General features: G+C 35.5%; 1 protein-coding gene across 2 annotated transcripts; it reads right to left on the reverse strand.

Moving 5' to 3' along the window:
• Positions 1-315: 315 nt before the first annotated feature.
• LOC117104612 (26S proteasome non-ATPase regulatory subunit 13-like) lies at positions 316-12,222 on the reverse strand. 2 transcript variants are annotated; one of them, XM_033245462.1, is made up of 11 exons: positions 12,034-12,222; positions 8,496-8,574; positions 8,172-8,262; positions 7,019-7,062; positions 6,178-6,264; positions 4,844-5,015; positions 3,411-3,490; positions 2,930-3,055; positions 2,018-2,161; positions 1,580-1,696; positions 316-951 (listed from the first exon to the last, which is right to left on the reverse strand). In XM_033245462.1, exons 1-11 carry the CDS (start codon positions 12,129-12,131, stop codon positions 850-852), a joined length of 1,140 nt encoding a protein of 379 aa, XP_033101353.1. In that variant the 5' UTR covers positions 12,132-12,222; the 3' UTR covers positions 316-849. The 2 variants fall into 2 exon arrangements, with proteins under 2 accessions (XP_033101353.1, XP_033101352.1); XM_033245461.1 differs by lacking the exon at positions 12,034-12,222 and adding an exon at positions 9,726-9,899.
• Between the last annotated feature and the right edge of the window lie 988 nt (positions 12,223-13,210).

The following is a 13,210-nucleotide window of genomic DNA, read 5'->3' on the forward strand; positions in this document are numbered from 1 at the left end:
CAGCGAAAACCATACTGTTTCTTCTTCGAATAGATCTATATGAATTTTAATACAAAAACTCTGAGGTAGGGGTAGGAGAATAACCCATAACTCGCAGCATCATTATGCTGAATCGCATTTGGACGTGGTCTGTGACTACTGTAGAAGCTGTCAGGAGCTGATACGAACCCTCAAGATGCAGTGGGTTCTTCAAAAGTGCACTCGAGCCCTCCAGTCCTTACCCTACCAACCACCTTATCACTCGACTCTGTATACTACACAACATTTAATGAGTGTTTCATATGTCCAATTTTGTTTGTGTTTTATTTTTTATTCACTAACATTTATAGGCCTACAGCCAGTCTTGCTGCAAAAAGCTAGAAAACTGAAAAGGCAAGCACTATAGACTGCACTAAACATAAATTAAATTGTCAACTTATAATTGTTTCCACAGAATTTGTTGCTAATTTCATATACTGGATATATATATTTTTTTTTATTAAACTGTCTAGGGATTTCAGTGCATCAAGCCTTATTTCCCTTAGCAAGACTGAATGTAGATCAAGGCAGCAAACAACACAATGACACCCTCCCCATCTAAATCTTGAATACCATATCTAAGGATGGAAAGTCTATAAAAAGCATTACTGCTTTATTTTGAACACTGTTCAATTATAACGCATCCCTGAACAATAAAATAACATGAGCACTATTGGTTGTACGTTAAGTTGACATTAAATTTTACAGAGTTGCATTTAACATATGCATATGGACAGTATAAACATTGTTATTTATAAATCAGGAAAAACACATTTTTAGAATGTTGTCCTGTTTTAATTGTGAGGGTTTCATTCCTGATGTAAAATATGATCATAACTTGTCGAGGATATCATGAGCTTTGACCTCCACCAGATTTTGCATAGATTTCACGTCCTCACACCAGTTAACAAGTCTCTCCTGCATTATAGAAATCTGGAAGGACAAAAGATCAAATTACTCACACTTGTGTGTAGATATAAAACAAAGCCACTTACATTATTGAGCAATTAATAAATACACAGGCGAAGATAATAAAGTTCTTTTTTTTTTGTAAATTTGTCTTGGTTATGGTATAACCATGATGCTGAATTACTATGGAGATAAAATGCCATATTTCTAAAAATAGGATGATTTATATGTTGAAATGCTTTAGCTCCAGGCGATTAACTCCTTTACTTCTCTTTCTCTAGAACCACCAATGGTCTAGAGAGCTCTGGTTATCAAAGGTAACCCCCACTGGAATTCTGATTATGGGTCAGTAAAGATGAAGTAATAATGATAAGGAATGTCCCTGGTTGTGGTGGCAGTAATTATGACTATATCTGATCAACTATCTTGCAACTGAAAGAGTTGCTTGTGTCATTGTTTAAATTTTCATAAGGAGAATAGTACTGTTATTAATATTTTATATCTATAGACAATAGACATTTCAAGTATTGTCCAAGTCTTGAAATTATATTGCTTTCTTGAAAATCATATTTTGAAATAAATTCTCAAGAAGAATCAATAAACATACAATATAAAAACCAAATGTAAATAAAAAATAAAGAGTATAAATCACCTGTTGCTTATCCAGTACTCTTGGCTGTACCCATGTCATGTGTACTTTGGCATCTACTTGGTCAATAGAACCCTTAACTAGCCCCAATGACAAAGCCTTCATCACTAAAATCTCAACCTGTTAAATCATATAAAAAAAAAATATTGCCTAATTAAACACAGACAACTAAAATGAACCTCATTTTAACGATTACATAAAAATGATGTAATTAATTGTAAAGCAAGTACAATATAGTCATTCTTTGTGGAGAATGGTTGTGATTTGCTGATAAATGGGCTGATACATTATCATACCCACATAGGGTGTATAGTAATATGATATTTTATGCCATTATTATACGGGCAAATCACAGATATTTGTCAAATAAAACTTGACAGAGTTGAAAAGGAAAATATACTTTTTGTAACACAACTATGAAAATAAACTGAATTAACTAGCCTCATTCATTTCCAGTTTTGTTGCATCAGCTATTTCTTGGAAGGTAATACTGCGGTTGTTAGCTGGTCTAGTAAATGTCATCTCCATCAAGCACAACAGACAGATCTTTTGCCTCAAGTTTAACTCCCTTACTGCTAAGTCAGGCTAAAGAGCAAAAAAAAAAAAAACAAATCAAAATAATATTAATAGATATAATTATTGATAGCTCACACCAAAGAAAGAGGAAAGGCAGTGTCAGGTAGTTTTGTGATACCTAGCGTAGGGAGGATGCCGTCTGCATATCTTTTTTATTACCCAGTTCTACCCACTATTCAGCACAAAGTTTCAGCAAACACATTTTATATTTCATGAACCACTCTGTTGTTGCAAGCACACTTCTTTGGTGATGATGGGCACTTCCATTGTTAACTACAGGGGTGATGCATTTTCAAACAGAACTGAGCTTTCTTCCCTTTTCACATTCTTTTCCCAAAATCAGATGATTAATCCCTTTTATGGGGGAATGCTTTGACCCATTCTTGTTACTTTGTTGCTTGTGGGTAATTTTTATAATTCCATAGTTTGGTGATATTATTAGTTAAATAGTGATGTCTCCCTGACTGTCATTTGTCTTTTAAATAAAGCTGGCTAAATTTAAAAATATTATTATAATAAACACAATATGTAACATTAATATTAAGATTAAGAACAATAACGTGCAATAATTATAATACAAATAATTAACTAAAATACAAATTACAAACTCTATAATATTGACCAAGGAGTAAGTACTGTAGTCTACAACCCCCACTCCACAAATAAAAATAAGGACACCTGCATTTACTCACATACAAAATTACATCCATACTAATAATACTATATATATTATAGGTAGTTTAGGCCCAATATTACAAAGGTAGTCCAGGTAGTTACCTGTTGTTTCCAAGTACTACTTAACTCTTCAAACCTGTCAAGGTTTCCACTGTTGAAGGCATAGAGTAAATCCACTAACCAATTCTTATCTGTCCCTTTCAATGAATCCAAAATGGGATGTGCAAGCTGAAAGCAAATATTGAACAATAAATAGCACATATAAACAGTAGTGGAAAAACATATAAAAAAATACTGAAAAACAAATATAAATACAGTACAAATAAATAATATTAAAAATAAACAATAAACATCAAAAATAAATATTTCAATTAATTAATATGACAACTCCAATACAAATATTGAAAATGAATGAAATACTATAAATAACACAAGTATCAAAAATAAAATACTAATATATGATCAAAATATAGCAAGAATAATAATAAGAGAATAAACATTACTTAAATTTTGAAGCAATTACCAAGCAATCACAAAATGTTAAGATCATTGCATTTGTCCCATAAAATAAAATTGTTTTTACCAGTTCGCCAAAGTTGTAAATTCCATCACCAAGCAGTGCAGCTAGACAAAGATTAAAGGCTCGTTCCTTCTTTACATCCTCTGATTTAAAAAAAACAAAAAACCACAATACATCACCGTTATGGATATATGTAAATCACCTATTTTTTAATATGCATTGTTCCTTAATATCAAAATTTAATTAACATATTTGAGTATCATTATAATAATAATAATAACTTTATTTACAAACGGAGAAACTTGTCATATAAAATGTGTTTTTTACAAGACCGTTTTGACTTAAATAAAAATTATACAAAGTAAAACAAAAGTAACAATCATTAAAGGAAACAGAGAAATATATACAATTATACAAGTAAAAAAAAAATAAATAAAATTTTAAATCACAATTAATTGTAAATTTCATTAATTTTAAATCACAATTAACTTGAATTTCACGCTCGCTGTTTGATTCTTGTGTACTAATTTACATAACAATTCGCAGTGACGGGTGGTGTCTATGTTTTGTGGTTTGCTTCATTAGTCGCTTTTCTAATTTGCTTATTTACATACATGTGTATAAAGCCATATAAGCTTTGACAAAAATTTGTTATCTTTCGCACCGATGATGAGAATCGTTTTCTATTGCACGATTTTGTATGCATGCAATGGAACGCTAAAAAAGTACTGCCACGAAATAGGGGGCGCCCTATTCAAACTCGAACATGCACGCAGCACATGTTCCATCATTAAAACGTCTTATAAGGCCACACCCCTTTGTGGAAGTACTTTTTGGAATAGCGTTGCATTCCAATGAAACCACGGCAGTCGGACCTCTTGCAGTTTTATAATCTTTGCTAGTACCCAATGGATCTTTCCGGATTGTCAATCAAACTTAAATGACCAATCAGAAGAGTGCCAGGAATACGCGCCTGTCCAACACATGTGTGGTCCCACAAACGCACATGTTGATGTGCATTTACACTATACTGTCTTGTGGGACCTTAGCTACAATATCCCAGAGGCGGGGCTTAGTAGAAAGGTCCATTCACACGAGACAAAATGTTACATTCGTGCTGGGCTAAATTTAGTAAACATCCATGTGAAGGGATGTGATCGATTTAAAGAAAAACAGAGGTCTGTGACACTCCAAAATACATTATATACAACAGTGATTTCAGTAAAAAATATTTCATTAATATTTAGCACACATCACATGTAAAGTTGATCCGATATTTCAATTGGAAGCTTAAATTCACTGTGTTATGCAATAATTCTTAAAGCTTAGATAATTCTGGCACACACTGCTTTTGCCAACAAATTCAGCTCCGCAACCCATGAGTGCTATCAACGTGATGCCGTCTGCTGTTTCCTTGTTGGAAGTCTGAACAGATTGTCACGATATGTTGCATCTGCCTTGTGTGTGCCCGCCATTAACAATCATTTGACACTCACCTGGTAAGTCGTCAATAGACATACATCCAAGGAATCGAAGAGCATCGCGGTAGTAGTTGGCATGGTTACCCATGATCTTGTAGTAGGTGCTTGAGAGGTCATAGAAACGTCCATGTACTGTGGTGACGCCATCTATGTTGTCAAGCAAAGCCTGACATTCATCAACTAGTTTCTGCCATCATAGAAAAAAGGTTTAAAATATTCTTATTTATTATCACAAGTAATTAGTGAGCTGGCATTGATCAGTAGCTATGTTATTTAGAATGCCAGACACTCGCTTGAGCGTGTGAATTGCCAATACTTGTAACTTTTTTTTTTTTCAATTTGTGCTCTTTTCAAAAATAAAAAAACATCAAGTCTCATCTTTTATCTCTGTTGTTCATACCCTCCATGCATCTGATAAAGCCATGACCTGGGTTTTTTGTTACACTTTTTTATTGTTTTATATAAAGAATTATTTGAATCTGTATTTTTCACTGGCAATGAGCTGCATTCTGTAAGTACAATTATTTTTTTAATACATGAATAATTCTAAATAAAACCAAAAAATACATTCAAAAAATATTTAAAGATTTTGATTTAACTTTAAAACAGATCTATATATTAAGGAAATTCAATCATTTTATAGTTGACCCTGCACTGTCAGGGTATTAGTGACCATGCACTGCCAGGGCATTGTTGACCATGCCCTGTCAGGGCATTAGTGACCATGCACTGCCAGGGCATTATTGAACATGCACTACCATGGTATTAGTGACCACACACTGCCAGGGCAATAGTGACCATGCACTGTCAGGGCATTAGTGACCATGCACTGCCAGGGCATAAGTGACCTGCTTCAATATTATTCTCCTGAAGACAATTGAAGCAACTCATTTTTGGTATTAAGAATGTGGTGATTCAACTGTATTTTCATTTCATTTATTTATTCGACCAAAAGAACAAGAATGAGAACAAACAATAAAACAAATGGTCAGGAAAAAACTAAAGCGACAAAAGTCACTACCGTATGACCTGTCTCTTATACACATCTAGATGTGTATAAGAGACAGAACATGCACTGCCAGGGCATTAGTGACCATGCACTGCCAGGGCATTAGTGACCATGCACTGCCAGGGCATTAGTGACTATGCACTACCTACTAGGGCATTAGTGACTATGCACTGCCATTTTCCTGCATGTTGTCATTCATGTAGACATGTTAACATGTATTTTGCTATTTGTCTCTCTTTCCTATATTTTTTTCCTAATTCTGCTACACTTTAATTGATGCCTTTTTTAGATTTACTAATTAACTTTACATAATGCTAAAGATGGTATGGCTAACCATTACCTTGGTTGTTTGCAGATCACTTGTTTTAAGCATGATCATTGCTATAACTGTTGAGGAGAGAACTGTCGCTTCTACATTGTCTTTCACCTGAAGTAAAAAAATCACATAGTTCAGGGTTTAACATATTGATAGATCAATTATGTATCATCATCATTTGAAATTTGTATTAATATAAAAAATAGAATCTTCTAATCTATTATACTAATAAAATTATATATGTTGATTTTTGCAGAAAGCTTAATGTTTTGGAAAATACGAGGATATCTAATACTTAAAATTACAGATAACTTTAAATTAAATTTTATTAAAAATCACTTTTATTATATAAACATATAAACAGTGGTGGCGCCAGTAGGGAAAGGGAGGTATTCGTCCCCTGTCGGACAGACGTGGACATCCTGTCGTCTGACGCACGATTAGGCCGTCAGATCAAGAAAAGAAAATAATAATAATTAGCCGATACAAATAATGATATTTTTGATTAACAATTCCAAACATTGTGGTCTGAAAGTATATTTTGGACCATGCTAAAGCCATAAAAACTCTCCCTGTGAATCCTATTAGGGATTTTTTATTCGAGGCCGTGGACCGAGGCTCTAGTCGGCCCTTTGGACTGCTCCGTCAGACCTGTCGGACCCCTTGTTGGCAAGTTTCTGGCACCACCGCTGCATATAAAACACATTACAAAATTGATAAAAGGAAAATATTTAGATAATCCCCGAGATAACATTCTTGACATATATGACGAGGGGACAGAGCACAAAACAATTAATAATCAATAAATATGATACACAATATCAATATATATTTTTCAATAAATGAGTAAATCATGCAACTTCACCTTTTCTTTTAACTTGTTCAAGAACTCTACTGCCTCTGATTCTTCTAAAATGGAAATCACAGAAAAGATGTTATTCCTTTAATTACATATATTTTTTATGTTGTCCATGTATTCAAACATTCTAGCACATCCTTAATAGCTATCTTAAACTGCTAATGCCCTAAGATGTTCCATAAAGGTTATCAAATAATATTAAATAATTTCATTTTATTTCATTTATTCAACCAAAAAAACAATACAAAAATTAGAACAAACAATAAAACAAATGGTCAGGAAAAAACTAAAGCGACAAAAGTCACTACCGTATGACTCAGGAGTCAGTAATTCCAACATAAAATAAATCTATATATTATAATAATTATATTAATAATAATAATTTATTATATATAATTATATAATTTAAATAATAATAAAATACAAAAAATAATAATTATGATAATAATAATTTGAGTAATGGTAGGGAGGGGAATATTTAGGACAGCATTAAATTACAAAAACAATATAATAGCAGATAGGAACTAGTTAGGAAGCCAAGTGTTAGACTGGGTTGGGGCCAAGTATTACAAGAATAATGCATGTAAAATAGTAAATCAGAACTGAAAATTAGCGGTCGCCCTTTCTTGTGTCGGGTGATAATAAATGTCGTGGGTATTGGCAATCTGGCGACCCTTACTGGGCTCACGCTAACCGTAAAATAATTTAAAAGTTTCAAATACTTGCTAAAATACATCATTTTTTTCGTTCGAGCTCCATTTTCGCCAATCCATAGCCACGTGAAGATTATTTGTAAATTGTTGTATTGGTAGTCTATTTGCCAATCTCTAAAATCACATTTTTGGGTCATAAAAACTCTTGTGTCGATCATGAACTAATATGGATTTTTTTTCTGGTACCCTGACCAAGACTCTTTACAACTCAAACTAATGATTTTGGCTAAAGACAGATTCACTTGCTAAAAAAAATTATTAAAAGAATGTCATCTTGCTGGTTTTATTGATTTTGTTTTTTCGTAAAATTATACTCCAGGCCTTAAAAAAAATAGGACCAGTATAACTTTGGAAGGGCCAGTATCATTTTTTTCCTTACTGGCCCTGCTGGCCACTATGGTTCAAAGGTTAATTTTCAGCCAGGTGGTAAACAGGTATAACTGTACCTTTGAATTGCTTGATAATAATTAGAGCAATCTCTGTAAGTGACAGTAAATTGATTCTATGTTCAAAGTCAGCGATGAAGCACTCGTACATCTATGAAATAAATATTTTCATGGTTAGTCTACTTTATAAAAATATGATAATGGTACTGTAAACAAATCTAACAAAAACATGGCACAATACTTTGAAGAGTAGGGCCTAGTTGAAGATTGTATTGATCAACAAATTGGTTATCATTGCATGAAAAATTGCACTGAGAATAACAAAGCATGCAAATCGATAACAAAAACAGATATCTATATTGTCAATTGCTAAATTTAATTCACCTGTAAAAGTCCATTGCCTTCTGCAAACACTTGATTCTTGACAAACACTAGAAGTTTTTCTGTCAACTGATGCCATAGCCTAGAACATAAAGTCAATTCACTTACAAATGTAACACAAGTCCTAAATTAATTTTTTTTTTTAATTGTATTAGTAATGAAAATCAATCAAAGCTGCAATTCAACTGGCCCTGGGAATCCGGACCCCAAGCCCGTAGCCAGGGGGGTTCATTGGGTTCGAACGAACCCCGCTTTTTATGAAGTTCCCTTTCAACAAAGGCTGGCTAGACTACACTTTAGGCCTAGCCTAGAGCCTATCATCATTAAAGTCCTACTTTAATACCTGATTAAGGCCTACTTAGTACAGTAACATAAAAAATTCAGGCCCCGAAACCTTGACTCGAAATACCGGGATGGTGTCCGGCGGGGGATAGTTTCACATGTGTATTGTTTCACCTGTGTATTTATATTATTATAATACGCTACAACCAACCATACAAATTTGTCTCGGTTCTTTTTGTTACTGATTGTCTTAAGTGAGTATAGTATGATACAACTTCCAAAGTGCTATGTAAATAAAAAATAAAGAATAAACCATACTGGATTCTTTGGAGTTTGTATCATGCTACTGTTGTTAAATTACCAATACTGTAGTACTAAAGTACAGTAGTAGTTTTTTTTCTGTTTTTTATCTTTTCCCAACTCAAAAATTTACCTCTTTAATATATACATTTTTTTAAATGTATGGCCTCTCAAATCAATTAAATAACACCTGTTAATGTTTATAGAATGCTGGACCCCACCAGGGTTTTGGCCCTGGACCCCCGGGGGCCCTTGGCGGCCCCCCCACCTGGCCTGGCCCCAGCCAATAGTGCTCACAAGTGCCCTTTCAGTACCAAAAAGAACCCCCCTACCAAAATCCTGGCTACGGCCCGGGGTTGGACCCCACCCCTACTCCTTTGCTGGATCCCCGTCCCCAACTAACCATCACCTCATAACTGAAGGATGAAATATTAAAACAGAAGGGCATTAGCGCCATATGGCATAAATTATAACACTAACAACAGACTGCTGTTTATAAAAAGTTCGATTCTCGCCGAGAAGCTAGGCCTAGGCCAAAAGGCCATTTGATCCGACAAGGGGTTTCAAACAACGTGTGGACCCTACAATCCTTCAATATCGCTGAATCATAAAATTTACGGATTGGCCTAACAAAAAGGTAAGAAAACACACTTTTTGTTATACAATTCCTCTATTTCTGTCCATTCTTGTACTATTTCTGCACTTCCTTGACTTTGCTGCTCCTTTAAATATCCACTTACGTCTCTCATTTTTATAAAATTTACTGCTCAAAATTGTAGAGTTTGTAACCTAAAGTTTCATGTGTAGTTCCGATGTAGACAGCGCCACCAGCGATCGCTATTTAACCTCGATTGATGCAGGGTTCGCGGAACGCCGCCCTCAGCGGCGAGTGCGAAGCACAACTCAAGGTCAAAAGTGGAACGTGAAATTTGGATATGGTCAGCTACCCGTATTTCTCGACTGAGACGTCAGTGGGAGCTGTAATTTGTATGGCAAGGAGATTGTGCATCCCTTCATTCGTATTACGCCCAGAAACTTTGTAGTTATTAATATTTTGGTTATAATAGAAAATATTCATTTTTTGGTGACGTCACACCACGTTAGTTAGCATGCATACGTCATAAGCTATACGTCACCTTTTCCTGGCCCAAGGCAAACGTGCTTTTTTCATGGATAAACAAACACCACTGCTTTGCACATGGATGCCTTGTCCAAGTCAGGGCTACAAGAGCCGCATTGTTAGCATTGTATAATACTTAAATAAGGTACCTCTGCAAATGAATTATTCTTAATAGTTATTTTTTTTTCTTATTTTAATTTATTTCTTCCGAAAGTGTACTTTCTATCACATATAATTCCACTGTCTTAGTTAGGCCTAGGCCTAGTCTCATGCCTCATCGTCCCCTGCTACACAGTACATCAGGAGCCCCTCCCCCATACAGTACAGACGTTTGCTAGGTAACAACGTAATTGCACCTTCCTTCCCAGGTGTTCATGTAACATTGACATAATTGTTAGCTAACCAGTTGTGTGTATTTCTTTGTGAAAATGAGTACCGCGGCGTACTCATTTTCACAAAGCATTTGCATTCCCTCTTGGAAAGAGGGATTCGAAATAATAGTCTCCATATCTTCGCTAATTAAATTAATCACCGTAATTTAGCTTACACTTATGATTTAGGGAGCACTTTAAAATGTGAAATAATCATTTCACTACCCGACAAACTCCGAACTTTATTCATTCGTTAGGCCTACCTACATAACACTGTCACTGCAGTTTCATATTGCTGTACTATATACTCCAACGTCACTCTGGCGCATGGTAACAACCAACTGACTGCAGACCATTTCCGGTCACACATTACTCTCCATACCACAGCACCCCAAGTTCCGTCACCTCTGGATTCATAGCTCTATGCCTCGATTTTCTTTTTTTTTTCGAATTAGCCATGGAATTAGCTTATTCCGTCTCTAAATTAACTTTCTCGTTGGTGGCGCTGTCCAGAATGACAAAAATAATAAAAAATAAGAGACTTGTGGGAAGTCTACCAAGCTTCCTGAAATGCATTAAAATTTGAAAAATGCGTGTTTTTCGCATGTATAGTTTCCCTTTTAGTTCAATTTATAAACCATTTTTTATTGTAATTGTTTGTGAGATGTGTATAAGAGACAGGGTGTAGACCCTCCATCTTTAAAAGTCCCTCCCTGGCCCCTCTATCTATAATTCATGGGTCGCCACTGCAGTCGATACTTAAAATCAATGAGTGCTGATGACCCAACGCTGGAGGGTGTTAGTCTGCTGAAACAGAAACAACCAGGATACAAATTGTTTCGAAACATAACACAAAATACCTTTCGTATCAAAGTTGTGATGTGCATATGACTCATTAAAAGGCTTGTAATAAAGCTGAATAAAATAGAATAAACAATACGTAACATAACGAGACACGCTACTTTTATAAAAATAACATAAGAACGTAGTTTAGTTCACACGCTAACGCTTTTGTACAGTATCTATACCTGTCTCTTATACACATCTAGATGTGTATAAGAGACAGGAGCTGTATAGAGTACCGCCGCAAGTGCCCTTTCAGTACCAAAAAGAACCCCCCTACCAAAATCCTGGCTACGGCCCGGGCTTTGACCCCACCCCTACCCTAGCCCTTTGCATAATCCTGCTGGATCCCCGTCGCCAACTAACCATCACCTTATAACTGAAGGATGAAATATTATTATTAAAACAGAAGGGCATTAACGGCATATGGCATAAATTATAACACTAACAACAGACTGCTGTTTATAAAAAGTTCGATTCTCGCCGACAAGCTAGGCCTAGCCTAGGCCAAAAGGCCATTTGATCCGACAAAGGGTTTCAAACAACCTGTGGACCCCACAATCCTTCAATATCGCTGAATCATAAAATTTACGGATTGGCCTAACAAAAAGGTAAGAAAACTCACTTTTTGTTATACAATTCCTCTATTTCTGTCCATTCTTGTACTATTTCTGCACTTCCTTGACTTTGCTGCTCCTTTAAATATCCACTTACGTCTCTCATTTTTATAAAATTTACTGCTCAAAATTGTAGAGTTTGTAACCTAAAGTTTCATGTGTATAGTTCCGATGTAGACAGCGCCACCAGCGATCGCTATTTAACCTCGACCATGACCTCGATGCAAGCTTCGCGGAACGCCGCCCTCAGCGGCGAGTGCGAAGCACAACTCAGGGTCAAAAAGTGGAACGTGAAATTTGGATATGGTTTCATAGTCAGATTTGTGAGAAAAAATTCAGCTACCCGTATTTCTCGACTGAGACGTCAGTGGGAGCTGTAATTTGTATGGCAAGGAGATTGTGCAACCCTTTATTCGTATTAAGGGAATTTACGCCCAGAAACTTTGTAGTTAATATTTTGGTTATAATAGAAAATATTCATTTTTTTTGGTGACGTCACACTCACGTTAGTTAGCATGCATACGTCATAAGCTATACGTCACCTTTTCCTGGTAAGGCAAACTTTCCCGGCGTGCTTTTTTCATGGATAAAGAAACACCACTACTTTAATTGCACATGGATGCCTTGCCCAAGTCAGGGCTTTATTCATTCATTAGGCCTACATAACACTGTCACTGCAGCTTCATATTGCTGTACTATATACTCCAACTTCACTGGCGCATGGTAACAACCAACTGACTGCAGACCATTTCCGGTCACACATTACTCTCTCCATAACACAACACCCCCTAGTTCCGTCACCTCTGGATTCATAGCTCTATGCCTCGATTTTCTTTTTTTTCGAAATTAGCCATGGAATTAGCTTATTCCGTCTCTAAATTAACTTTCTCGTTGGTGGCGCTGTCCAGAATGAGAAAAATAATTAAAAAAAATAAGAGACTTGTGACAAGTCTAGTTCAAAGAGTATAAACCATTGCTATTATATCTCTATGGTAAACAGAAAAGAGTCCGCTCGACGACAGCACGCCCTCTACAAACTGTTGTGGATAAACTGCGTGAGTGGATTTCCCGCACGATTAAAAATCGTAAAGTACTGGAGTTCGTGACTTGAACCAGGGACTGGCCGAAAATTTCTTTTAAAAATAAATACAGTGTTCAACAGTCTACATGCCTTGTTGTCATAAT

This window comes from Anneissia japonica, unplaced genomic scaffold, assembly GCF_011630105.1.
Source record: "Anneissia japonica isolate Jap-2015-1 unplaced genomic scaffold, ASM1163010v1 scaffold287712_len2945570_cov188, whole genome shotgun sequence".
NCBI lineage: Eukaryota > Metazoa > Echinodermata > Crinoidea > Comatulida > Comatulidae > Anneissia > Anneissia japonica.

Bases quoted from the DNA above. Each gene is read 5' to 3' on its own strand.
- LOC117104612 (XM_033245462.1), bottom strand. From the start codon at position 12,131: ATGAGAGACGTAAGTGGATATTTAAAGGAGCAGCAAAGTCAAGGAAGT. The intron at 8,263-8,495 runs GTGAATTAAATT...TTTATTTCATAG, and splicing joins AAGGCAATGGACTTTTACAG to ATGTACGAGTGCTTCATCGC. The intron at 5,016-6,177 runs GTAATGGTTAGC...CTATGATGGCAG, and splicing joins GTGATCTGCAAACAACCAAG to AAACTAGTTGATGAATGTCA.